We start from the raw sequence: 27,376 nt of genomic DNA, 5'->3' as shown, positions 1-27,376 counted from the left end.
AGCAACAAGTTGTTTTATTAAAATTATGAGATACTATTTAGTAGAGCTGAGTTTTAAATGAATAATTCCTGTCTTTGAAATAGATATAAGATTTAGAGATGCAGGTAAAATCAGAGGTCTAAAAGCATCCTAGGGGCCCACATTCCTCAAGGATCTCTCCTCATCTACCATCTAACCCTACAAATTTCCCTTCTGAGGAGACATCCTGCACAGCTGGTGTTTCGTTTAACAGATTTGCTGTAATATGATGTGAAAATGATTCTGAGGATTTTTAGCTAGGAAATGCTGACCTGCCATAGTTGTTCAGTTCCAGAAGAGGATTTCCAGTGGAGAACCCTCAACCCCCACTTCTGAATGCAGTTAGGTTTTTCTCCAGCCCAGAGTTAGACATCTTACATTTGTTGGCTCCTTGCTGAGCCCGTTGGCTCACTCTCACATTCATTGTTAATCACCCGCCTCTCACCATACCAGAAGCCTTGGGGTTGGGTGCCCAGCACCTACAGTTTAGGCATTGCAAAACCACACCTCTGCATCCATTTAGCCCTGAGGCTTTTATCTTTGTGGCAAATTATTAACCAAGTCAGGGACATGAAAAACATCTATAGAAGGAGATGCTGCATTTCCTTTGGAAGCTGTTCACACATGAACAGTACTGTTCCACCTAACCTTGTAGCTCTTCTCCTATGCTCACCTTCCAGTAGTCACGCGAGAACATTGTTCATTCCACTCTATGAGAACCTTTCTCATAATGAGGATTGTTTTGATGTCTGCTCTCAATGATTTCCTCCTGAGACTAAGCAAATCCATTTCCTTTCAGTGTGTGCTTTTTAAACATCTTAATATTTTTGCTGTTCCCTGTTAATTTCCCTGTAGCTTTTCTTCAAGTGTGATGTCCAAAACCAGACACTGCAGTTAGGTTAAGCCTCACCAGTGCCAAGTAGAGCAGAATAATTACCTCAGTGTTGTATCCAAAACACTGCTGCTAATATATCCCTAAGTGACATTTGGTTTTCTGCATAGGTTTTGTCCTGCTTCACCTGGTTTCCAACAGCCAGTCAATTCATTCCTGCACTATTGCTGCTTTATGAGTTATTCCTCATCTAGCAAACTGCACATTTCCTCTGTCTTTTGTCCCAAGCCTGCATTTTGTACTTGTCTTTATTACTGTGCAGTTTATTGATTTCAGGCAAGCTCTCCAATCTGTGAAGATCAATGCAAGTCCTGATCCTGTTCTCCAAACCAAGCTCTCCCAGCCTCTCCCAGCCAGTGCTCGCAGAAGTTGAATTAAATACTCTTTTTTCTAGTAGCCTATTGATTGTTGAAAACATTGAGGCCACAACACTTGCCTGCAGGACCCCGCTTGGCATGTCCAGCTTTGACAGTGGACCACAGATGTATGCTTTGGTATGATTCTAACATTCTGTGCTCATTCTAATCCCAATTTCAGTTAGATCTAATTACATGGTTTTGTTTATAAGAAGAGTAAGGTTTTGATACTAACAAAGTTGACACATATCACACATTTGTCTCTAGACACTTGGCTAGTTAGTCCTTCAAATAAGGACGTGGAATTAATTTGAAGTGATATGTTCTTGATTAACCCATGTTGATAGGTTCTACTGCCTTCTTATCACTTATGTGCTTACGAATTGATTAATAATTGACTCTCATTATCATGGTGATGAATTTATACTTCCCAGGATCCTCTTCTTTGCTCTTTTTTGGGCTTGTAAACACATGCCTCTGGCATCAATGTCTTCCAGCAAGTCACTTAGTGTGTGAGTCATCATTCCTTTTAATTTCAGCCAGTCAAAAGCTGGACACTAACCAGGATAGGGATTCAGTTCCTTACACACAGGAGTATGACACGCACAGCCTAGTATCATGTTAAGTACTATACAGGATTCAAGACATTTAATTTGGCTTGCAGATATGACACAGAACCCACAGGAGACCTGTACATCTCTGGAACCTCAGCTGGAGCTTCCATGCAGGCTATCCATGTGAGATACCCGAGAGCAGCTTGAATGGGATAAGGCATCTACATCTATGTTAGAGTAACTGCATTCTTTAGTATAAGGTGTTCATTAGCAGTCAAGGGGAAAAGATGGGCGTAACAAACCACCACCAGGAGGGAACTTTCTTAATATGGAGTCTGCTGGCCTTTGGAGACGCCATGCCTGTTTCACTGGCAATAGAAGGAACAAAGAAAAGCTGCAAGCTACAGGACTAATATTTAGGCAGCTACGAGTTTTTCAAGGTATTCTGCCATTTCAGTGGTTCAAATGCCTAGCAAGAGTTTTGAAGTAACCAAGTGCCTCGATCCCAGACTGGCTCATGCTCATTCTGGCTGATTTTCAGCATTGCTGAAGACAACCAGTGTAGGAAGCACATTACTCTGAAGGCTCCTGAAATTTGGAGTGCCCTCTTTACATGCTTATAGCTCTGTAACAATTACCAAGAGAATCTGCACTGATTAAACCCTAGCTTGCGTGGTTTTGTTGATTGAGAGGAATCCAGGGTTTTATAATTCAGCCCTACCTACTAAATGCAGAAAACAGCATTTCACTCACTCTCGGGTGCTATAAGGATAACCACATGAAAGCTCAGAGAGATCTGACAGAGTCACATGCACCCAAGGCAGAAGGTTTTGAAGCACCATGTAGCACAGACTGCAATACTGGAAATTCACCTGAGCTGCGCACAGCCCCGAGCTGTATTAACACATTCCTCCACATCTACAGACAGGACACTTACGGCAGGACACATGTAACACAACAATAAATGCAGTAAATTATGAAAACATCAAAAATCACATCAGATGACAACTGCTTTTTTTTTGTTACTGAAACACTCAAGACCTCTTCTGGACATAGTGAGTCCTAAAGGTACAGGAGCACTGTAAATCCACAGGTTGAGCTGCATGCATACACTTATGATCATCTGATGTACAAGATCTTTATGATCAAGGATAGTTGAATTAATGAATTATATACAGTACTGGTGAAGAAGGTAGCTGAAGAAAGTAGCCTTTCCCTCATCTGTGTCTTTAATTGCAAGCTGTCAAATCTGTAGGAATAATTCCACTGTCAGTAGCTTACAGGCTGTTTGATTTAATCCATGCCTCCATCGGCTTCCCCATCAACAGAGCCCACAAGGAGTTATAATAGTTCAGATCCAAATAAACTGCTGCGGTTTCCCACCCCAGCATGAGGACTGAACCCGAATTACCCCAGGCCACCTGTCCCCGCTCACCACTGCAATGTACAGTAGAGGGATTTAGCTCTTATTTGTAATCTTTTGTCTGCAGCCTTGTTGTTTGGGTGGGGCTGCACCTGTTCATGGCGAGTGGGAATCCCTTAATTGCGGCTGCGGGGCTGGGCAGTGGGGGCTGGCCCTGTGCGCTGGCACACAAAGGCTCGGGGGGACGCGTGTGAATTCAGTGCCCTCTTTGTGCCATGCCAACATGCACTGTGAGTCCTCCACAGCTCTTCACGGCTCAGCTCCTGCATTCCCAGGGCTTCTGCCTGGTATTTCACACACCAGATTGTCCTTGCTTTAGAGGGCAGGGATGCTGCCTCCCTATATTTTGGATTCCCGGGGTTTGCAATTGCTTAGGAATTGTGGTTAAGGTTCGATAACAATAATAGATTTTTAAGGTGTACTTTGGCTACAGCAGCACCAGCTCTTTCCTGTTATCAAATGCAAATTGAGTTTACTTGGTGAGCATACCCCCATGGCTTTGAAGTGTAGTGTTAAGTGATGACAGCTCGAGCTATAAAGATACCCAGGTTATTCACTCTACTGAACGTTCAGAGATGATGTGACCCCGATCTCTTCCTTCACTAATCCCAGTTCCCTGCTGAAGCCCCTCTCCACACCACCTTACTTCAGTGAGTGCCTCATCCCCTCCCTCCCCTGCCCTAGACCACCCTCGACACCTAACCTAAAACTCGCAACACAACAGTTTATTCCACCCTTTCCCACGCCAGCTCCACAGCTTCTGCCAGTTTTGGTGACCCCTGACAGGAAAAGCCGGCCAGGCGGCGGGAGCCCCGAGGGTTCGGCCCTGGGGCTCTGCCGCCATCTTGTGCCGCCGCGCGGAACGGCGCTGAACGGAGCGGCCCCGGGATGGCGCCGCCGCCGCCGCCCGGCCCCGAGGAGGAGCTGGCAGCGGGGCGGGCACGAAGGCCCCGAGCCCCGGTTCGTGCCGCCAACCCCTTCCCCGGGGCCGGGCGGGCAGCAGATGGGGCTCTCGGTGAGACCTCGCAGGTGCCGCGACCTGCCGTGTGCACCATGCCCTGGCCTTTCCACAGCACACCAAAACGGGTCAAACCCCCTCCAGAAAAACAGGCTCGCCAAGGCACAGCAAAACAGGCCCGAAGAATGGTTGAAATTTGCTTTCTTGCTAATTTTTGCTGATAACAGTGCTTGCTGTGCCTCAGTGTCTTGTGGGCTTCTGTGTGCAGCCCAGGCTGGTGAATGTTCTTCAGCCCACATTGGTTCAGCGTGAGGACTGCAGCTGGTACCAGGTAACAAATGCTTCTGTGAAGATAAGGAAAAAGGGGTGTAGCTGGTGGCCTCATGTAATTGCAGCAGAGCACAGCACCGCTGCAGCCCTTTCCTCCCCTCGTCCCTTGGCCAGGCACAGATGAGGACCCAACATCCACACCTTTGAACTGGCCATTACAGCCGCGAGGGCAACCAGGGCTGAGAGCCAGCTGTTCTTGAGTTTATATGGCAAATGAGAGGTTCAGATGTAAGATTGATGGCAATTAAATTGCCACCTGCTATCGCTTTAATCCATATCCCAGATTTGTAATTGTTAAGGGGGGGTGGGTCTGTTGGCACATGAATACATAAGGACTGTCTTAAAAGGCACAAAGCGTTAGGATTGCATCCCAGTAACCACAAGTAGGGCTGTCCCACTTTTCAGTTTTAGCCTCTGCTGTGAATTTTGGTTCTATTTCTGAACACTTTTGTCCTTAGCTAGGACTTCTGTTACTCTATACTTCCATCCATTAATTAATTAATTAATTAATTTTAGCAAATGCAGACAATTTCATTTTAGGTTTGGCCAGCTCTTTCCAGTTTGGCTTCCTGACAACCTTCTGCCGTCAAGTGGCCTGCATTCATCTGCATTGTGTCTGATTTTCAGCAGGTCCCTATCTGAGGCCTGTTCCTCCTGGCTGTTACCCAGGTGAGCAGTCCTGCTGCAGTCAGAGTGATAATAGCTGTCAGTAATTGGTGCTTCCACAGGTTTGTAGGGTCAGGGCTGGCTTCTTCCCTGCCTTTGGATAGCGCTAATCTGCTTTCAAGTCACGCTTGAATGCCAAGAATTTTGAAAGGTTTGCTATCAGGTTCCACAAAGGGATATGCTTGGGCAAAACATTTTGATTTTGATGGAGACACACACAAAATAGACTACAATTTGCATAAGGAGCTACTGAGAGAGGAGAACTGAATGAGAGGTCGAGGGAAGGGTTTTCATCGACTTCAAAGAGAATTGGATCAGATCCATGCGGAGCATCTGTAACTTCCTTTGATGCACCAGCAAACTGGAGATAACAAGCCTTTGTTCTCCGTATATGCCCTACCTAAGGCATTACCTGGAGAAAGACTTTGAGACTGGCAATGGCATAAGCCAGTCATAGAAGAAAAAGTAGGTGCACATAATCTGTTTGGGAGAAGCTATTTTTTTCTGGGTGATCTAAGGTTGCAGCAGTTTTGAAAGCAAAACCCTAGAGGTCACTGCAGAGCAGCCATTTGAGCTGCTCTGTGTTCTGAAGGAAAATTGTTGAAATATTCTGGAATATTAAAGCAGATTTTTTAAAGATGTGTTTTGAGGTGACTCTGAGTAGTCACTGTCCATCCCTCTCCAAAACCACCCAATGATATGCCATACTCCCACAGAGCAGGGCCCCAAAACTATGCCCTGTTACCTTTCTCGCATGGAATGTCACTTCCATCATGCTACACACTCCACCTCCTTTTCCCATCTACTCCCTATCCCACACATCACCCCATGAGGTCTTCCTGCTGCAGAGTAGCCTGACCTCATCATCCTGTCTGCATCACATCCTCAGCACCCACAACCTCCCACCCACCATGGTCCGAACAAATAGTCTTATGTGTCCTTCTCCAGCCAGAAGAACAGTTCTGACAGCAGATAGGTCCCTGTAGCTACTGCTGTGGTTGCTGCAGGCTGGGAAGTCACCACAAGCACAGCTGACCACGTCTAATCAGCCATAGTTATCTGTGGAGAGGTGCTTAATGGGCTTAGTTAAATCCCATAGCATGGGCAGAGTGAAGGAGTTTTACTGTGTCTTGTTGGAGCAGTTCATCTGCTATAGCCATTTTAGGTAAAGTGTTTTTTTTATTTATTCGTGATTTCTACATATTCTTCAGGCAGGTGTAGAGCAAGAAGGTGAAATCTTGTAGAAAAGAAGATAAATTGGCACAGGGTAATAGAAATAAGAATAGCAACAGGACCAAAATAATAAGCCATCATAAGAATTTCTACAGCCCTTTTAATCTGTGGATGTCAAACAATTTGCAAGAGCCAAAAAAAAAAAAGTCTCTCAGCAGTGTTCATGCGTCAGAAATACACAGTTTCTTTCACCTATTGCTTAACTGCTGTCACCCCTGAATTAGGACAGGGAAACTGTTCATTGCTGATGGCAATGATGCCTTGCAATTTAGGGTGTGAGAGGCTAACTCACACTGTAAGACAAGGCAGCATTTAGAGTCTAGAGTGGGCCAGGCCACTGCCTTACAAAAAGAGCCATGGATCTTGAGCACCAAGTGGTCAGGCCCTCAGTTTGACGTCTCAGCTGATAAAACAGGAAAGGTGAAAGCAGGGGCAGAACCAATCTTTTAACAGCTGGCTGTAGGAGAAGACAAATTTGTAAACTGAAAGAGGAACAAAGGAAAAACATTTACCCCCTGCTTTTAATAGAGATTCATTCATAAATGTAGAGCGAAGGCTACAAGGTCAAAGAAAGTTACATGTGATCTGGTTTTGGGAAATGCCCTTCTTACAGGCCAAGCCCAGAGGCAGAGGCTATTTGGGCTATTGCCAAGGAGAAGAGTCATGGAGGCCATTTTTTTCCTTCTCTGGGGGCCTAAGGAAACTCCAGCTAGATATATTTTACATGACAAGGTTTAATGACCTTTGTTCATAATGGACCTAAGTGTGAATACCCAAGTGCATTCAGGAGAGGCCCAGGACTAAGAGATAATGTAAAGCCTAAAATAGGGAGGGAACATTTTCTGGATTGGGAATAGGGTCATTCCTGGGGCAGCAAATGTGTGAGGGTTCATTTTGCACCTGGTATTCTGATTAACAGTGTGGTTGGTCTCCTGAACTTCTCAAGAATAAACACCTGCTTCTACTTCTGCTTAGATCCTGGCCCTTCGCAAGGCTTTCTCCTTCAGTAATCCCAGAAAATGCGTAGACATCCCGTGGCTCTGTCAGAACTGTCACACCAGGGAGGACTGGTCTGAGCTCCCCCATTCCTGGGAGCTCATGGTCAGCTCTTTAGCTGCCATCCTTTACGTGCTTTCAGTCCACCAGCTATGCCCTCATCCTTCAGTTCTGACTCCTTCTGGAAAGGAAAACATGAATTCTCATCTGTCTCTGACTCCAGCACTGTCCTTGGCATTGCCTTTGCCTCTTTCCTAATAGTTGTGTAAACCTCTTTTCTATCCTTTTCTGTTCCTTCCTCCTGTCATAAAATGCTGGGATCCACCCTCTGATCTTCCACCTCAGCAAATATGACCTGGCTATGGGCCACATTTCTGGATCCTATACATCAGTACTGTGGCAGGGCAGCTCAGTCTTTGTTTCTATAACTAAGCAGCCTACTTGAGCATCCCTGATGACTTACTTTTTCATTTTTCCCTATTTCTGTGGCAGCTCCTCTTTCCCTGACACGTTTTTCTGCAAGTCACTTTGTAAATGCTGTCTAACTGTGCGAGCAAAGGAGGTGAGCTGGATGAGCACAGCTGATGCCTCCTTTGCCAACCTTCCCAAAACCTGTAGGCCAGATCCTCACAGTTACCTCCAGCGTGGGCAGGTAGCTGCTGACTCAGATGGGACTGCGTGTTTGATTGTCTCTCTGGTACCAAGGGGAGAGGACTGAGCATATGGAACTAGGAGGATTCAGGCATCAGGTGAGGGTGAGTGCAGCCAGGAAAGCCAGAGCCCAGGGGATACTACAAAGGGATTTCTGAGGAGGAGAGGGGACGAATACCACAGAGCAAAGGAAAAAAAAAAAAAAAAAAGAAAAACAACAAAAGAGAAGACAGTAAAAGGGAGTGCAATAATGGGCATGAATTTCTCTTTCTTCTGCCCCATGGCAAGCTGCCAATCCCTTCCACATACATTCCTCAGCGCTACTAAAACCAGTCCCCATGGACACACCTGCCTTGAGACAAATTCTTTTAGTCTTGAAAAAATCTGGGCACTTCTTCAATAAAGAGCTTTGCTTTTAAACTACTTTGCCTTTGTGAATTTTGGCAGCAGCTCCCACTTGGAGAGCTTTTGAGAACCCTTTCTGTAATCAGATTTCTCTGCCCTGCCCCAGGGGACTGTGGGCGAGTTACTTCCCACAGCTGTCCCTCAGCTTCCTATTCTGTGACATGTGGTTCACCGCCACCTCAAAGGACTGGGGGTAGGCATCGCTTCTGAGTAAAGAGCTGTGAAATCCATGAGGCTGATGGGGTGCTGAGCATTACATGACATGCTGTGAGGGCAGTGTTACCACAGCTCATCACTTGGATATAGTAGGAGGTGGGACAGGCACAGGAGTCTGGTTTAAAACACTCTGCTAACCAGTGAGAAAAGTCATTAAATGAAAGGAAGGGGAGGAAGTTCAGTTATGTGGTGACAGGACTCATTTCTTCTATACAGTAGGGCAAATGTTGAAGACCAGAAAACACAAACACGCTTGGGAGCATTAGCTAAACCCTTACCTTCTTGTGCAAAATCAGGAAAAAAGCAAAATGCCGACTGTGACTTTTTCAGTTCCTTGTCATGCAGGCTGCCTCCTGAGCCACCTCACACTCGAGATGTTCTGTGGTGGCAAAATAAGTCTCTTTTCTTCTCTTGTTCCAACCAGAATCAGAATAGATTGTCATCAAGCTTAAAAGAGAATTCGAATGATTTGCAGCATGGTGCAACAGAGAATGGCACCACCACAGTTCTGTAGATACGTGACATTACAATTTCTGGTGAAAGGAGGGTGAAGCTGATAGAAATGCAAGAATAGCCTGCTCCTTCTTTCCTGTCTTGGCTCTGCTCACAAAAAGAGCCATGCTGCCTTTCGAGCAAACAAGTTATTGTTAGCAAGCTGCCTTTCCTCACTTCTACCGAAAGCTGTCATGGAACAAAGAACATGGGTTCATTTTAGACTGCATGGCAATACACAGCACAGCCAGTGCATACAGCTGCCTGTTTCCTAACCAAGCCCATACCGCCTTTGCTCTGAGGTCAAGTATTGCTCTTTATGTGCTAAAGTTGCTCTAGTTGTCTGAGCTTTGGTTTTAATATCACAGCTGGAAAAGCATACACTAATTTTACCTCCTCTCTTTCAATAATTCACCTCTCCAAACAATCAAATGCCAAAACAAGTTTTAGAAAAAGCAGGGTCTGGAGATCTGGATGCTGTTAGGAGTCATGCAGAGTCTAATTCTGGCTTGGCTGCAAATCTAATTTGTAGTCTTGAGCAAGTCAATTAAATTCTCATCAAGTCTTCCCTCGGTAAAACTGAAAATAATTACTTGCCTTGTAGAGATGCTGCAAAACCTAAGAAAGTATTTAAATAGTTTATTTAAGATTTTAAAATATCTTAAGAATTATGTAGAAAACTCAATTAGGATTTATAAAAAGGTTATTTAAAAGCACAATGGGATAAAAAGTATCATAATTGAAACTAATTAATGAAATAACAGTGTTAAAAAACTTCTGAGATGTGAAGGATGGAACATAATCTGCAGTTGTCTGGCAGAGTATACTCAGCTCAGAGAAGTGATTGCTTTTTCTTTGCTGTGGTGGAACAAAGTGCAGACACATGAAGACATTCTTGTAGCCTATAATACTCTTTAATAGTATCTTCCATTATTATCAATCTTTATTATTCATAACCTTATAACACTTTGGACCTTCAGCTGGGATCTGTCCTGGTGTGTTTGGTACAACAGACACGGAAGATAATGAAGTGTCCCAAAGAGCTTACAGTCAGAGGTCCTGAATGTCCAGCAGTTTACATCACATGGCAATAGACCATCAATGCCAACAGCTCTGTTTATAGATAGAAAATTAGTTTGGGTAAATGCATCACAATGGGAGGTAAGTTCAAATACATGACAACAATTGTCACATGGATTCCCCTGGCAGATGCATGAAGCGCAAGGTAACAGTGGCATCATTGTGGCTGGTGTCACTGCCAGACTACACCAGATATGCTCTTTGTGCCCACTGAGAGATGCAAATTTCAGGGAGCAGGCCGGGAAGAAGCAGAGTAACTGAGTGGACTTGCAGAGGCTTAGATGGATCTCCTTGTTGATTTTGGCAGCCTGAGATGAAGCACAAATGTATTTGAAGAAAGCTTGGCCTTAAATTAACAAAGACAGACATGACTGGCAGAGTGTAGGCCAGTACCATCAGCATATCTGAGACAAAACATAAAGTCGGGACAAGCTGAGATAGATCTTAAAAGTGAAAAATAGAAGTTCGAGCTGATATATAGAGAATAAAAAGCCAGCAGAGGGAATGATGAAACTGAAGACATAGACAACTTGCAATTTTATACATGCAGATCTTGACACATGCTTAAAATTAATTGTTAATCTAACAACAGTAATACTCAGCTCAAGAGATAATTAACTTGTACCTAAATGAACCTGGCCCTTCTTCCCCATCTTGCAGTGTAAGACAAACAGTAGAAAACAAGGCTGTCGAACATGCTATTTTATGAATGACTATTGAGGAATAATTGATTTGATCCATATAATTTTTCACAAGGGATGATACAATAAAAATACAGATCAGTTAAGAAACCTTTGCCTTATCCCCACCACATGAGATTGCTATACAACCAGTTCCATCCACTATCTGATACAGCAGAGAATGGAAGAAAGCGTCAGACATTGCCAAAAAAAAACCATCAGAAGAGCTGACTTGGGAAGTTCGCATCCATTTACTCCACTCACTCCTCTCCTACCTGCCCCACTCCTTCTTCCTCTGCTCAGTCCTGTGTCAGTCATTTGTGTGTCTGTGTTTTAGAAGAGGTGCAAACTGCCCAGAATGCGGAGGGCTGGGAGTGACAAGAGGGCTTCTGGTAGATTTACAGTGAAGTGTAAGGGACAGGATATTCAAACACCTTTCGGTACAGCTACTCCAAACTGTGGGATGCACAGTCACGTTGAAAGGTGATGTGCCACTACACTGATGTTACAGACGTGGTGAAACCCAAACCTTCTTCTCTTCCTCATTTTCATTTGAATAAGCAGAAAAAGGTTGCTTAGTTCAGTGTCTGGTTTCTCTGGGGCAGGAGAGTTGTGTTTGATGTTGTTTGGTGACATTATCAGTGCAGTGTAGTTCAGCTTTGTCCTTGGAAATACAGGTCTGTTCATATGACTACTTATCTGTAATTAACACTGCATGAGCTGAACTGGGCCTTACAGGACTCTCCTTCGGTCATTCTGCTGTGCGAGTGAGGAGGCACCAGCTGCTGCTTAGCCCAAATGTGCAGTTGCACACAATGATGTTTATAGGTGTAAAATAAATGTGCTCTCTGCTCAGGCAAGCTTCCTCTGTCAGCAATAGTTACTAACTTGCCAGTTCACCAAGAGTTGGTCTCCACCAAGCATGGACATCCAAGGTACTAAACTGAATGTGTTTTGCATGAATCTGTGTGTGGGTACTAGTTATGTCAGCTTCATGGTCTGTCTGCTTTGTATAGCACTCAGCCGCATCCGCAGGAGGTGTCAGTGAGACCTCATATCTGTGGGGACAGCAGGAAACTGGTATTTTGCCACTTCTCTTCCTACTTTCTGCTGCTTGCAGAAGCAAAGAGCATTTCACCTTGGTATCCCAGCCTAGAGTCCCTGTACTCAGGCAGGTGCTGGCTTCTCCACTAGCACATGCCTGAACATGGGTCCAGCTGCAGACACCTTCTAGTCATGCTGCTTTCTGAGACAGCCCTCTCCTGATGAGAAAGGTGAGGAGAGAGGAGAGGGCTGCCTGTCTAAACAATGCCTGTAAGGGCCAAATGCCCTTTCCAGTAGCTGTGTAAGAGATTTTAAGAAAAAAAAAAAAAGCAAACAACTCAACCCAAACCAAACAAAACCAACCAACCAAAACCGAAACAACAACCTGCCAAACAAAACCCCAAACAAACCCAACAAACCTCAAATAACCAAACAGCCCCCCCCCAAAAAAAAGTCCATAAAACCAAACAAAAAAAACCCAAACAAGCAAACAAACAGAAAAAGTCCAAACCAAAACCAACAGAATGAAACAAAACCAAACAATGGGCAGTACCTGAATTCAGAGCATGTGAGGACAGTGATTTCTGTACAACCTGTGAAGACTCTTGGGAGCACAGACCTGAGCAGGCTGGGCATACAGACCCTGGTCAGAGCAGGCAGGCGGCAGCAATAGGTGATGCAAAGGCATCTCTGCGTGGCAGAGCGTGATACAACACAGACACAGCAAGCAGCCTGCTGCTGTGGTTAACAGGCACCTCTGATGACACTATGACTGTCACCATCTATGACACTACATAAAACCAGTAGCTGCTTCACACCTCTGGTGACCTTTGTGCTGTTCTTCTTTAGGCTGGCTGTAGTGATCACAGTGTTTTAAAAGTTATGAAGTTGTACATTCTCCTGTGGAAAGTGTAGGAGAATGAAAAACTGAGGACATACAAGACAGAAGGAGCAAAAGTAAATTCAGTGCAATAGAGGTCCACTTTCTGAAGACATTAAACAGTTTCAAGACTACACCAGTCTAAGTAAATGAACACACCCTTTTTATTACTGAGGCAACCAAAGTGAGGAGAATGGAAACAACCTCTTATAGGTAAAGCCAAATGAGATGTTGCCTAGTAACTCTCAGCAGGGAAGCATTTACACCCAGCCAGTTTAGTGAAGCTGATGTTCTGACTCAGAGATTATTTTCTCTGGAAAAAAAACAACCAACCAACCAACCAACCAAAAAACAAGATGAAAGTAGGAAAGCTCAATTTAACAAATATACAATTTATGTTCCTGTTACAGCAAGCCATGATGACAGTGCTTGAGAGAACACAGAAGTATTTACAAACTTGTACAAGGAAGAACAGACAAGGCATGTTTTCAACAAAAGCATGTGTTTTTTGATGCTGATTTTTTTTTTCCCCAAAACACAGTAAATTTCACATTCATTTTTATTTTTGGATTCTGAAATACACAAGTGATAACAGAACTGTGGAGATATTATACAGATTGTTACATTATTATAATATAAGAGGAAGTTTTTGAACCAAAATAGCTCTGCTGTTGGACACAAAATCAAAGTCACTGATTTAAAAAAAGAAAGACTTCATGTCTTCACTGGCTCCGTTGCCTGGAATAGCTGCAATTAGACCCTTCTTTGGGACTTGGATTTTACAGGTTCATGGAAAAGTCACTTGGTTTGGCTAAAGGTCTCTCACATCAGGGGAAAAAAAAACCCTCAGCCCTTATTTGGAGATTCGTGTTATTTTTGCTTCCCTTTAGAAGGATACAATGATTTTACAGAAGTAAAAACCCTGGCGTGATCAGCCATGGGCATCTGTATTCTTGGTGCCACAACTACTGTTTGGCATAGGCAAGGTCAGGTTGAGGAGAGTACTTCATTTCAGCAGCCTCAGTGCAGTTAATGGTCATAGTTACAAACGCACAGATTTTTTTTTTTTTTTTAATACAGTAAACAGATCAACACTTACATCACACTAACAATGAAAAGGCAGATTACCAAAGAGTTACCACAAATGTATATATGTTGTCAACACTGATAGTAGCTCGAAAGCAAAGTTACAATGGCATAAGTACTAAAATCAGAGTTTTATATTAAAAACATGCATCTTTCATAAGCTTGTATGAGCAGTGAAGGGGTGTTCTATAAGCCACAGAGATCCACTTCTCATTGACCAGAGCTGGGTTTGAAGTTTAACGAAACACTGTTCATACAGAATCCCTGTCCAGAAGTTGTGGAATCCCTGTCCAGAAGTTGTGGGACCATCATCAAATACATGGCCTAGCTGGGCCTCACACTGCAACAGAAATTATGTACCATTATTACCGTTATAATTATGGACCAATATTGTGCTGGTACTTACTATGCTATCCTGAAGTAAGAACCTCGTGTGATTAATTCACTATTGAGTTGTGTGACAGGGAAGTCTTGGGGAGACACTAGAAATACATCCTGGAGTAATCACCTCTGGCCAGTGGGTGAATATCTGCCCCAGATGAGGAAGTGAAAACGTACTAATGGCAGAAAGTACAAGAAATAAATGGGAGGATCTAGAATTCTCAATACATAATGAAAATTTCAAGTTAATTGAGACTGTCACTGGAGGTCCTTCTCACAGGTCAGTTGAGGATTCTCCCCCTCCACATTATTGATGGGAAAAAGACTCAGAATAGCTATTACTAATTCATTATAAAATTGGAAGGTTGTCTTCAGCTGAGGTTCTTGAAAGATGTTTGCTGGATATTACTGAAAACACGAACTATGCCATGATAAGGGACTGCAATGAATGCTTGTTACATTTGTAGATAATACTTAATCCTGCTAGAAGGGTCTGCAATTCATTAAACTCGATTGCATACTTTTGTATCTTAGCAGATGTAATACACAGCACAGACTCAAGATTGGGAAGAAATGGTTAGGGCTATCAGTTCTTTAGAAAAGGAAAGGACCTGGGTGTTACAGAATGTCCCAGTACAAGTATGGCTCATGGGTCAGGGAAGGGTAAAGGTGTAAGAACAGGGACATGCCCAGGGCAGGAACAGCTGCCATGGAAATGTGGCTTCTGTGAAATGAGAGTACCCATAGAAGATAGCTGTGAAGGTGTGGTGCGCCACCACCACCATGCAGGGCAGAGTAATGAGCTTTGGCTGCTGTAGAGCAAATTTAGTGTTTTCCCTGGTGTCAAAGCAACAGCAGGAAGACATGAAGGTTACAACTACCTAGTGAGGCTGTGGAATCTCCGTCACTGCATATTTTAAGAATAGCTTCAGTAAACCTCTAGCAGGACTGAATTAGGAAGCACCGACCCTGTGATGGGGCAAATGGGTGAACTAAATCTCAGAGTCCCTCCTACTGTCTGTTGTCACATCCTGCAGTTCACCTGAGGTCCTCTGAGTAAATTTTCTGTCTAAACTCCAGGCCTTGGCTATACTTAAACAACTACTGTCCCCAGTCACATAATTTTCTTCACCCAAACCAACTGTCTATATTAGGTATTTAGAAATCTACTAATGTGTTTCATACCAAGAAGTAAGACAGAATATTTATTGTGATACTGTAATTCTCACTGTTAGATTTAGGTAGATTTATTCATGGGCACAAACAAACTTATTTGTTAAGATCTGGGATTTTGGGTATCACCTCCAAAATAATCATACCTGTTTGCAGACAACTTCAGTTCTAGTTGATCTCAATGAGTTATCTGGCCATTTCATAGTACTGGTACTATTTTCATCTCTGCCACAAGTACTATAAGACTCAGAAAACGATGGCCATCCAGTCCCAGAACTGTACTTCTTTTCTGAACTATAATGGAAACCAGATTTCCTTGCTAATTAATAACAGAGATGTTACAAAAAGGTCTGGTTTTAATAAGAACATTGACTTTTTCCCCTCATCCCTGTCTTGTACTACTATTAATAATAGTTGGCACAGTAGAAGTTTTCTCACTGGCATCAAGCTATGCTGGAAGCTCTTTTCCAAAGGGGATTCTTGATCAGCCCACAACAAGAGCTTTTGTCTCACTGTTTCTATGTCACTGACAGGTTGGCATTTTATAAAGCTTGCAAAAAGGTTTGTGCAACAACTGAGTGAACTGTTTAGTTGAATTAAATCTGTAAAGCTGCAGTTTGAAGCCTGGCCCAATGCAGCACAACCTCAGGGGAGAGAGTTTACAAGAAGAAATGAAGTATGGAAAATAGCTTGGTTGTCCCACCAGACTGGGCTGGTGTCTGTGATGGCTTCGGCTTGCAGTCAGCCACCAAATCAGTCTGGAAAATCAAATAGAGCCCTACTCAAACCATCAGTCAACAAATGACGAATCCTCACAGCACAAAGATCTACTTTTCTCAGGAGATAATTGCAGCCATCAGAAACAATACTACAAACTGACGACTTGTGAGTGACTCTTCTTAACATCCAGAATCACCAGCCCTGTTTAGTAGCATATTAAAAACTAGACCTTATTGGGAAATACGATCAGAAAATATTTTTGGGATTTAGTATACAGAAATGAGATAATCTCTTCTGTTTAAAGTTGTGCAAGCTTTGATAACGAGTATCTTCTCTTAGCGAAGAGTGACCTAGTGTGAGTTAGGGCTAGAAATGAAGGTAGACTCACATACTGTAGGATAAGTGGCCTGGGGACCCGCCACAACTGTTTCCTCCCGATTTCCCATGTTTTAGCCCTATTTCACAAACCCAGTGCTCTTACTGGCATCTAGTGGTGAGTGGAGACACCAACATCAGCAGCAGCTTTTCTGTGATCAAGGGGATTAGTGCATTAGTCAATATAGAATTTAAAGCAAAATATCTAGTATATATCATGTATATGTTGGTTGGCTAATAATACAGTGAAGAAAAATCTGAAAATCTTATATACAGGGCCTCTTAGGAAGACAAGACAAACAAGCTGGGCAAAAAGCTTAAAAAATCCAACCCAAAGAACAGTGCATGCTTCAACATGCATTTGATAATTCACTGTAAATGGCTGCTGAATGTGCGGGCTGTTGCTCAGACCTTTCCATGAAGACCCATGAAAATGTTCTTCTACCTCCTCCCTTCTGTGGAACTGGGGAGAAGTAGGACACAGCACAGAAGCAGGCTGCACTGAAGCAAATGCGGTTTGCAGACTCTGTGTTTGTATGAGAAGGTATTTCTTTCTGGCCAAAGAGAGCTCCTTGCCACAAAACCACACAAACACTGTGCCCACCAGCCATAGGGTCCCAAAGAATAACCTGTGCTGTTTCCTTTTTTATTTTCAAAAGATTTCAATCAGAACTTCATTTTTTGAGACGGGGATCCTTCTGCTTATTCATACATAAATATGAGCATCCTCTCTGAAACCCTGTAGAGTTGAGGAAGGTCTTTAATGCTATGTGGGGTTTGCATCTGACCCTGCCTGACTCCATCCCTTACATGCCGCTCGCAATACTTAAGTTTATTGTAGATGTTTTCCACTGCTAAAGGATCATTTTTTTTGAGCTGTTAAACCAGCTCTCAATAGAAATGGTCTCTGTGTGGTTTTACTAACAGTAATATCACTTAGATTCCCTAATAGAAACATTTTAGTACCCAAAATATTGCTGTTCGAGATCGCATTTGTCCTTTGAAGTATTTCACCACTTAATTTATGGATAAATGGACTTTCCCTAAACATATGCATTAGATTAGCCTTCGACACACCATTCCTCCAGCACATGTCATTTACTTTGATCCCTATTTCAGTCGTCCTAGATGGAATCCAGATAATTCTAAAAAGTGCTTTTTGCTGTAAGAATCTCAGCTGTAGGTTTATGGTTTGCTGAAGGTTTGATATTTCATTAAAGCACCACAATTTGCTATCTATAAAGGTTAGGGGTTTGTTCCATGTATTTCTCACTCTTTCAAATGAATATTTGGTAGCAGAAGGTAGTAAGTTCTGGTATAAATGTATACACATATGTATACTTTGGAAGAAAGGAGGAAATGCTTCATGTTTACCTGTAGCTAATGATCTAATGCATTTGAAAAAGAAGGGGGATTTTTAATGCACCAGGAAATAACCATGATGAATGAAGGTCTTATCAAATACCATTTTTTCCTCTCATTGTTAGTGGCCTTCACAACGTAATGCATTCATGTAAAATGCATTTTCAGACCATTTTTCACATTCAATAGCTTTCAATTTTCTTAAAAGTTATTTTTCTGTAAGTTTTCGTTGTTTGTTTTGTTTTGTTGTTTAATTTCCCTGTATCAGTCTGTAAGGCTCAGCGTTATTTTATACTTTAGACAAAAGTACTTATATTATCTGAGAGCTGAATACAGCAAAAAGCAACATGACTGGTTATACTATTGTTTTGTTACTGGTTTAGCAGCAGAAGCAATTCCCTCCAGTGCTCATCTCTCTTCATGTTGACCTGTCAATGTCTATTGTCTAAAATAAAGGACACCTAAACTAAAGGAACAGTTTCGTAATTTAAAGTTTCTCTAGCTTATCTGAATTTTCCAGAGGTATTTTTATGTTTTGTATTTGCCTTCAGAATATTCTGCAATGCTGCACTAGCTTCTGAAATAAATATATTTTAAAATGTTTATTAGCAAATCTCTACAGAAAAATATACATTTAAGCAAATGTTCATATACATAATATTAGTTTTCTGTACTGGGCCTAAGGAAACCTAACTGCACACAATTATCAGCCTCAAATTTTACTATTTGATTGCTTAATTGAGGTTTATTTTTGATACTGCCATTACATTTCCCCCCTTTCTTGCTATCCAGATCTCTCGTTCCTCAGCTTCCCGTTTGACATTCTGATCTGTGATGCATCCTTTAAAGTCTTCATAAAAATGAGCACATCAGCCATATTCCATTGAGCTCTCAGTTGGGAATAAATAAAGGCTATTTTCTGGATAAAAAATATGAGGAACTGTCTTTTCTGGTTCAGTTACAGAGAACAGAACACCCTCTGCACATCCTACTCCAAGGCACTGTATTTTCTTTTACGTAGACTTTAATTAAGTTGCAAAATATTTAGTATTGTAAAGAGCACAGAGGTTAATAGCACAGTCATTCGCAGTCAGATTTTAAAAAGTAGATGTAACCAAAAAGGCAAAACCAGTGGAATTTAATCTAGGGAACAAGAGGGACGTGGGGTGAAGAGGAGGTCTCAGCTCCGGTACGAGGGACCCAGCAGTAAGAACATCACAACAGCGGGACCAAGGCAGAGCACAGGTCTCTCCAGCCCAGCGGCGTGAGTGGCAGAAGTCTGCAAGAAGAGAGCAAACGTACAGTGATACTCATGCATAAATACACATATTTTGTGGCATCTTGTGGCTTAGGGACCTCTTAAACAGAATTATTATCAACCGAAAAGGACCATGTTTGTGCCAGGAGGAAAAGGCAGATCCTAATGTATTATAGCAACTACTGTCTCCTGACCACTGGAGATCCTCATATGCTCAAGAAAAGGGCACATCATGTACCTGTATCACCACAGGTATCCTGGAAATCTTATATATAGCACTCTGGCACCAAAGGATTGCTCTTCTGACCTACACTTTCAGTTTTTCTCATGAAAAGACGCTGCCCCTCCCGTCACAGTTATGGCATTATAAGGATGCTGTGGAATCTAAAGGGTTTTACCTGAACAGTAGGGCCTTGGAGCACATGCAGTAGTATAGTCCTGATTCTGTGTTATTGAGATAGATCCCACTAAATGGCTATTAAAAAAGGAGGAAAAGAAAAAAAAAAGAGAAGTTAATAATGCAGGTCTTTAAAAACTCACCATCTGGAATGAGCATGTAGGAATCAGATTCAAAACAGAAGAAAAACCATAAAAAGAAGGCTTCACAGGGGGGCTTTGAAGAACAAACACGAGCAGCCCAAAGAAATGAAGGGGAGGATGCCTTTGGATTAATAGTGAAGACTACCCCCTGCCCCCAGAAACTTCGAGACCAGTCAGATGCATAAATCATCCAGGTACCAGGGCTGGAGTCGTGACCTCTGAGGAACTTGTGAAAAGTGCAGGATCCCAAAGACCAGGTCTCTGCTATGGAGTGCCACAACTTCAAAGTGTCCCTACAAAGGGACTTTCCTCCTTCCTGCGTGGTCCAAAATTGGGATCTTTATTTTACAGATAAGGATTTGGGCACAGTTCACATTATTTAATCCCACATTGCATGCGCCTCGCACGCAGAAATCGTGGCTCTGGGCTAGGGATGATGGTGCTGCACCCACAGTGCTATGTGGCCTCCACCAGAGAAGGAAGCAAAATGTGGGGACAAGGTGGGTGGTTGATCTGGCACACAAGGGATAACCTGGCTCCTGCATATTTTGTAGCTATTCTGTATACGGTCAAAAAAAGCAGACTACAGGACAAAAATATGATCTTCTCTCTCCCTCTGGAGTGGCCTCCACTACCGCCACACAGACGGCTGAGCTGGCAGCAAAGTATCCCAGAAAAAAAAAAGAAAATAAAAAGAGTGCAGAATGTTTTTTCATCTGCAACGCAGGCTGGGTCAGAACAACATCCAGCTGGTTCAGTATGTGTAACTTCCAACCACAGGGAGGCAGGGGAAAACCTGTGAAGCAGCTGAGTAATGACAGCTTCCCAAAGCAGGTTTTTCTCTGCCCATCAGGCAGAGGAGGAGGCTTAACCCTGGGTAGCATTAGTGCTTTAGCTTAGTTCAGTTCTTTTTTCTCTTGTAACATAAAATTACACTTGAGTAATTTTTTTTTCCCAGTCTGTAGCAACAGTTGCTTCAGCTCGTTTCATCAGAGAGCCTGTGTCTTCAATTAGATGTAGAAAGTCGTATTATTTTTAATGCTGTTTTAATCATTGTTGAGGTGATGGTTTCCATCATCACCTCCATTTCTATGGGTACAGAGAAAACACAGGAGGACAGTTCAGGGACGTAAGAGTGGGGGCGAGTGTAGGACTTTGCATCTGCTTTCCATCCTGTGTGCTACATATGAAGAGCAGCTCTAGCACATTGCCTGAGAAGGCTCTGAACAGAAATGGACACCTATGACCCCAGGCACCATCTGCTCTCCCAGCTCAGCCCTCTGTTCTGCATGCTCCCTCCCTGGGAATGCTCAAGGACAGGCTGGATGGGGCTTTGAGCAACCTGTTCTAGTGGAAGGTGGCCCTGCCCATGGCAGGGAGGTTGGAACCAGATGATCTTTAAGGTCTTTTCCAACCCAAACCATTCAATGATTCTATGACTATGATTCTATGATTCTATTCTGGCTTGGGATAACTGCTGGCCTGCTGGTGCTCCTTCCTCATCCCTGGATATTGCTGAAAGGTTTGGTAGTTTGCCTCTTGGAAATCATCAGAAACCAGAACTAGCACACATTTGTGGGCTATCAAAGACTGACAACTTCCACAAGCCTCGATGAAAAGTGATGCTAACAAGGTGCACGGGAAGAAAGTAGTATCTATAGCCCAAGATAAATGGGGCTACAGTTAAATGAGGGACACACAACAGGAGAGCAGAAGTCATAGTGCAAAACTCCAGCAACGCCTGCTATGAGCCTGTACACACTGTGCAGAACATCTATAGTGATATGAGATTGCCACAGAATTAATAGATTGGCTGGAAAACAATGAGTAAAATAGTTTCATTCCTTCCTAATCAAAAAGTCTGAGGGTGAAACCACCTCCACGAGCATCTCCCATCAGCATAGCATATGTGAAAAAAAAATCAACTCCTGAGCGATGAATGCTTGCCTATACTCATCTCTTGCAATGCAGTGGAGGAGGCAGCTCCCGAGCACATTCCAGAGCAGATAAGCTGCTATATCAATGTCACAGGACTTTGATACACTGGTCACAGCCAGTTGGCCATGGTCGGTGTCACCCCCCCATCCTGCCCCACTGGATTTTGTGTATAATGTGTGCATTCAGCCTAAATAATTGCACCTTATTAAAGCAATGAGTAAAACACCTGCTTAAATACTGGTGCAGCATTTGCAAGTAAAGGTTTCAATCACTCCTTACTGAGAGGTAAAGAGATCAGCTTAAAAATTGAACAACCACTGTGGCTGTAAATAGACCAAAATCTTTTGAGGCATTTGCTTGCAGACATTATCAACTGCTTTTCAGGAGAACAAGTCTGGTATTTGCATGCGAAAGTGGTCTTGCTCTCCTAAATGGATGTTGAAGGCATTGCTCTTAGTTGTATTGATCGAGTAATTGCAAAGGCGATGTGCTATCTAAGTGGCTACTTGTTTATGTGGTGTGATTTGCAGTCACAGCTGCTTTGAGCTGGCCTATAAATATACCTATAATAGGACCTGTATTTTAGTTTGGCCTGCTGTCCTTAAAAGGTAAATCTAAACACAAGTTAGTTTTCCAGGTTCAGCCTTAATGCTGCTGTCTGCTTTTTTTCCCAGTAGCTTCATTTCTGATTTGGAATCGGTTCATTGTTACTGAATTATGTGGAAGGAATTGTTTTGATTGCATCTGATAGCAAAGCTAGTAATGGTGTTTAATACAAACTTAATTTCTTTTTAGTCCAATTCTTCTAGCTCAATTTTTAAACCAAAGCTAAAAAATAGTGTTGTGTCATCAGTCCTGTGTATACACACCCTTTTTTTTGAACCACCCTCGTGTCAAAGTCAGTGAGTTTGGTGGCAGCTGAGAACATCCAACACAGTGTATGATCAGTACCATGGCTGTAATCGAATCCTCTGCTCAGATCCATGGAGCTGTGCACCGATAGACCAACAGCAACAGGGCTTGTAGGTGATCGTGGTCGTTGTCTGCGGCAGCAGGGGAGAGGAGGGCACACAGCTGATTAATCGCTTTGTCCTATATAATGAGACATGGTGGAGTGAAGCCAGAGAACCTTGATAAAAATCCTGGAGATGTGGTGCCTGTGAGTCCTCAATAACATGATTTAGGATGGTAGGAGAGCAGCTCTGCTGGGCAGGGAGGAGAGGGCTCTGCTGGGGCTCCCGGTGCTGGCAGAGGGCAGCGTCTGTGCTGTACGCAGAACAACATTTTTTCCATGTTCAGCCATCTTGGCAAGTGAAGATCAGAGAAATATCTTTCCAAGCACCATTTGTCTTACCTCTATGGCATCTTGTATAAGTCATTTGCCCATGGTTTTAGGAAGGAATCTGAACATGTTAGGTAGACTTTGAGGAGGAGACACCCCATTTGATAATCACCCAGCTCTGGCAAATGTTTTAGGGCTGGAAAGTGGTGGTGAACGCTGATGTTTTTCCCAGGGCTCCCTGCTGCTAACTTCAGCTCAACCATGGAAGAAAAGCATTCCCTCCTGTTCCTGGCCTTGGTCTCAGTCAGGTTTGCTGCTGCTGAGGACAGGTAATCAATGGAGTTCTCCCTGAAGTATCTGGGAAATGAAGGAGAGTGGAAGAAAGTGATCAGTCCTGAAACTTGCATGTTTTAATGTAATTGACATTGATTTAACTGGTGCTTTTTTTAAAGAAAAAAAATGAACCATCAATATCTTCTTTGCAGTTCTCCATTGCTGATACTACCCTAAAATGCAGGAGTTTTGAGGCAGTGGGACCTGAACCAACACAGGTCCATGGCTGTGCCACTCTCCTCGGGCTCTGCAGGAGGGGACCAGGCGCCTGAACTGTGCACCCTGGGAGCAGCGGGAGCGGAAAGCATTAGTCTTGTCCACCCTGGCCTCATCATCCTTGCTGTTATCCAGTTTATTGCAAGCCCCTCCTTGATTAAAATGAATGAGGTGGTGCGAGAGGCAGATCCTGTTCATCCCAGCACCATGATCCACATTTGAAGCGGTCCACTGGCAGATCAGATCCTCCATTTTTCCCTCCAACAAAAGCCTGACCTGCAATCCTCCAAAATGGCACGACAAGTCTTCCTCAAGCGGAAAACAACCCCCCTGGCTGGAGGTATTTAATTTTTCAGATCTTCAGTGCTGAAAAACCAAATGATTGTCCTGTCATGCCTGTAATATTGCCTCCCATGGTTACAGCACATACCAAGCTTCGTAGCTAGGCAGAGAACAGACCTGCATTTCTCCCCATAGACTGGTATAAAAGCCAATTAGGCTCTTACTTAATTTTCCTCCTTTTTTTTTAAGCACAAGGGGAAGCAGTTAAAAGTCTCCCCTAGCTGCATTATATAAATATTCAAGTAAATTCTCCCTGAATTGTAATTCAGCGGGTTTATTGTTAAGAATGTTGCGTGACTCCAGGACACACACAAGCTGCATCCAGGGAAGGGTCAGTCATCAAAAGCACAATGTCTTATTAGCTGTGTGCAGATGGGGAGAAGCTCCTCAGCTCCTCCCGTAGCGCTACCCTGCACCGAGGCAGCAGCAGCAGCCTGTGTGTAGGCGGGTGAAGGCGAGAGTAGGAGGGAAGTGGTCACGGTCCAGACTATCCTGCTAATATTTGTTTGGGCTCTAACCATTTCCCAGCCTGGGCTCTGGCTTGACTGACAGCTTTGGGGACAAGCAGAGCATCACAGAATGCCTACGTGGCAGATACTGAGCAGTCAGCCAGGAAGCGATGAGGTGCAGAAATCAAATGAACCCTGTTCAAATTCAAACTTCTGCTTAAGCAGCTTATGTAAATAAAGACCCTTGACATTACTACATGTAGAAGAAAACACTGAAATAGTGGTATTCTTATTTTATATGCATTTGTATGCAATTAGTTTTCCTCTGCTCATTTTGTCATACCTAACGGATGTCCCCTCCTATGGGGCATACTCATTGAAACATAGGGGAGCTTAGCGTACAAGAATTTGACTTGAACCTGTCATATGTAGTGGTACTTTGTGCCCAGGTCCCCAGGGAATGAAGAAAGGTGGACTGGTATGAGCATTTTCGTGTGTAGGTTGTATCTGTTGTGAGGTTCATCTTCCCACAGAAATCCTCACTGCTTCTGTAGGAGGTGGTCGCAGGAACAACCTTCCTCAGCAGTGTCTTCCCTCTCCTCTAGCAGACTTGGTACAACTCTACAGCTGGTTTCTAGTCACTCATCTGAGGAAACTCTCAGCTCCTGGTATATGGAGATACTGTTTCCACACAGAAACGCTATCCAAAAATATGTGGCAGTGCTCTGGTTCTGAATTCCAGTGATGGAAAGGGATGTCAGCAAAAGTTATTAGTAGGAGAATTGCCAAAGCATCTTGGAAAAAGGTATTGTTGGTTTCCAGGCAGACAGAAGGACTGAACACAGATCAGAACCTCCCTGAAGCTAACCCCTGGATTTTGCTGAGATTCATTTCTGGAGTAGCCTGATGTGATTCAGGTCAAAGGTGTCATCAGAAATAATGAGCACACAACTTCTTGCCTTCTTTGCTTTACGGTTGCCATGGAGGCACCCCAAAAGACAATTTTAGGCAGACAACAAGTTCCAACACAGACTTTATTCTAGCCGGAAAGGTGTAGACAATAAACCAACTAGAAACAGGATTTCTACAATTATTTAGCACTCTGACAACATAAAGTACAGATTTGATATCAGTTGAGAAGATTATTGGGCTATGACAACATCAGAATAATGAGGATCCACAGCATGCATGCATACACTAACAAGAAAAAAAAAACTAGAGACCTCCTTCACTCAAGGATACCCAGAAGAAATAATGACTTGCCTGGGTTAGACAAGGACTCATTCAAGGATATATCCAGCAGAGGAAAACAACCACTCACCCAAATGAGGAGGTAAGGCACACTCAATCCCTAGAAGTCTCCTTAGACAGTGTCCCAGTCTAAGGGGAGGGCTCCAGTTCACAGCCCCACTGCTCCAAGAAGACTACTCCAAGGAGGTCTTTGTCAGGGACCCCAATTTATAGCCTGGTCAGAACTGGCTATGGGCATTACAACACTGTCCAGAGGCCTCTCAGCTTCTCTGCGTGCCTCCTTTGTTGAGGACCCTGTCAATTGATTGAGGGTCCCACCCTTCCTGCCCACCCCCCCCCAAAACCAGAGGTAGGTGAAGTTACCCTGCCCCAAGTGTGGGGAGGACATGACACCCTAGGTGTGTATATGTGAACAGGCACAGTGGGGCACAAAAGGTGCTAAAGAGCCATCAGCTACCCTATTGAAGGCTCCAGATCTCATCAGGGGGATGTCCAGCTGCCACAATGGTTTAATATTTTTTTTTGCTAATCAGAAGCTATAGGGTACCTAATTATTCTGACCTCTGTTTTCAGAAAATATAAGTCAAATTTGTGGACTAGCTTAAGCAGGAGCCTTCTGCTGGAGCCTAAGGATGGAATTTAGAATAGAATAGAATAGAATAGAATAGAATAGAATAGAATAGAATAGAATAGAATAGAATAGAATAGAATAGAATAGAATAGAATAGTTCCAGTTGGAATGGACCTACAAGTTTGGTCCACTGTGATAAATGCTTTGAGTTGGATTAGAACAAATGCCTTCCATTGGTCCTGTCCAGCATAAATTATTCTAGGATTCTAAATGCTTTCAGAAATTTCTTGCAAAATGAGTGAAGACATTAATTCAAAGTGAAATGGATATTTTGCAATCACTCTGTGATAGAAAACTCTGTGATAGGGCCACCACTCCAGCTAAATTTCATCCACTTTGAAAAACAGACACGCACTCTAGGATGGAGTAAGTGCATCTGCAGGGGCAGCTATTGGGAAGCAACAACACCCAAATATTTCCATGGACCACCCCATGCATTCCCTGTATCATACCATCCAAGTTCCTTGAGCCACATGGAGAGTAATAATTACATTCCCCAAGCTTGTGTGTGCTCTCTTATGCCTTGTACCTCAAGATGGTGAACAACTTCCACCCAGCACCCAAAGCCTGAACAAAGCATTGAATGGTTATTTAGCAGCAGCCACTGTAGCAGCAGCTTTCTGCAAGTTATCTTAATGGATTTATCACCTTGAACTAAACCCTGACCATCTGTTCTATCCTCTAATTACAAATGCAGAAAAAAGCTAATTGCGTCATAAAAAAAGTGAAATATAAGTGATTTAAGGGGGAGGTATGTCATGCTTCACTCTCCAATTGGGACAAATTGCTCTCCCTTCACTCCGGAGGAGTAGCACTCACCAGAACAGGTTTTATTCCTGTTTACTCATCTTGGATGTGTTTTAAAATTTGTGACTCACGTAAGTGCAGTTGTGAACCATCTTTCCTTCTGTCTTAAATGACCTCCAAAAGATGTATTTTTAATGCATTTTCTAGTCAGGGAAAGCATAAACTCATGCTCCTTAAAGATCTCCTAAAACTCTGCATTTCCTCTGTCTCACTTGGTGGAATTGCCCACTCATGTTGTGCTGTAGCTCGTCTCCACTGCAATGCTCTCGGTTTGGAAAAGAGGCAGAAAGCGGGGGGCTGAGTGCATACCTTGCTTCTCATGAATGGCCTTAAAACTTTTTGTACTGCCACTGCCTGA

At 43.2% G+C, this 27,376-nt stretch overlaps 1 protein-coding gene across 1 annotated transcript; it reads right to left on the bottom strand.

Annotated features, from left to right (window-relative positions):
- Window positions 1-14,170: 14,170 nt before the first annotated feature.
- MSRB2 (methionine sulfoxide reductase B2) lies at window positions 14,171-23,790 on the bottom strand. Its single transcript, XM_065830461.2, is given in 7 exon segments — window positions 14,171-14,260; window positions 14,262-14,300; window positions 15,661-15,808; window positions 19,628-19,706; window positions 20,669-20,773; window positions 22,659-22,750; window positions 23,495-23,790. Coding segments are annotated over 7 exon segments (849 nt in total).
- Between the last annotated feature and the right edge of the window lie 3,586 nt (window positions 23,791-27,376).

The sequence above is a fragment of the Patagioenas fasciata genome, chromosome 2 (genome assembly GCF_037038585.1).
Source record: "Patagioenas fasciata isolate bPatFas1 chromosome 2, bPatFas1.hap1, whole genome shotgun sequence".
In the NCBI taxonomy this organism is placed as follows: Eukaryota; Metazoa; Chordata; class Aves; order Columbiformes; family Columbidae; genus Patagioenas; species Patagioenas fasciata.
The sequence above is the reverse complement of the archived record's forward strand: the minus strand, read 5'-3'. Positions and strand labels throughout refer to the sequence as shown.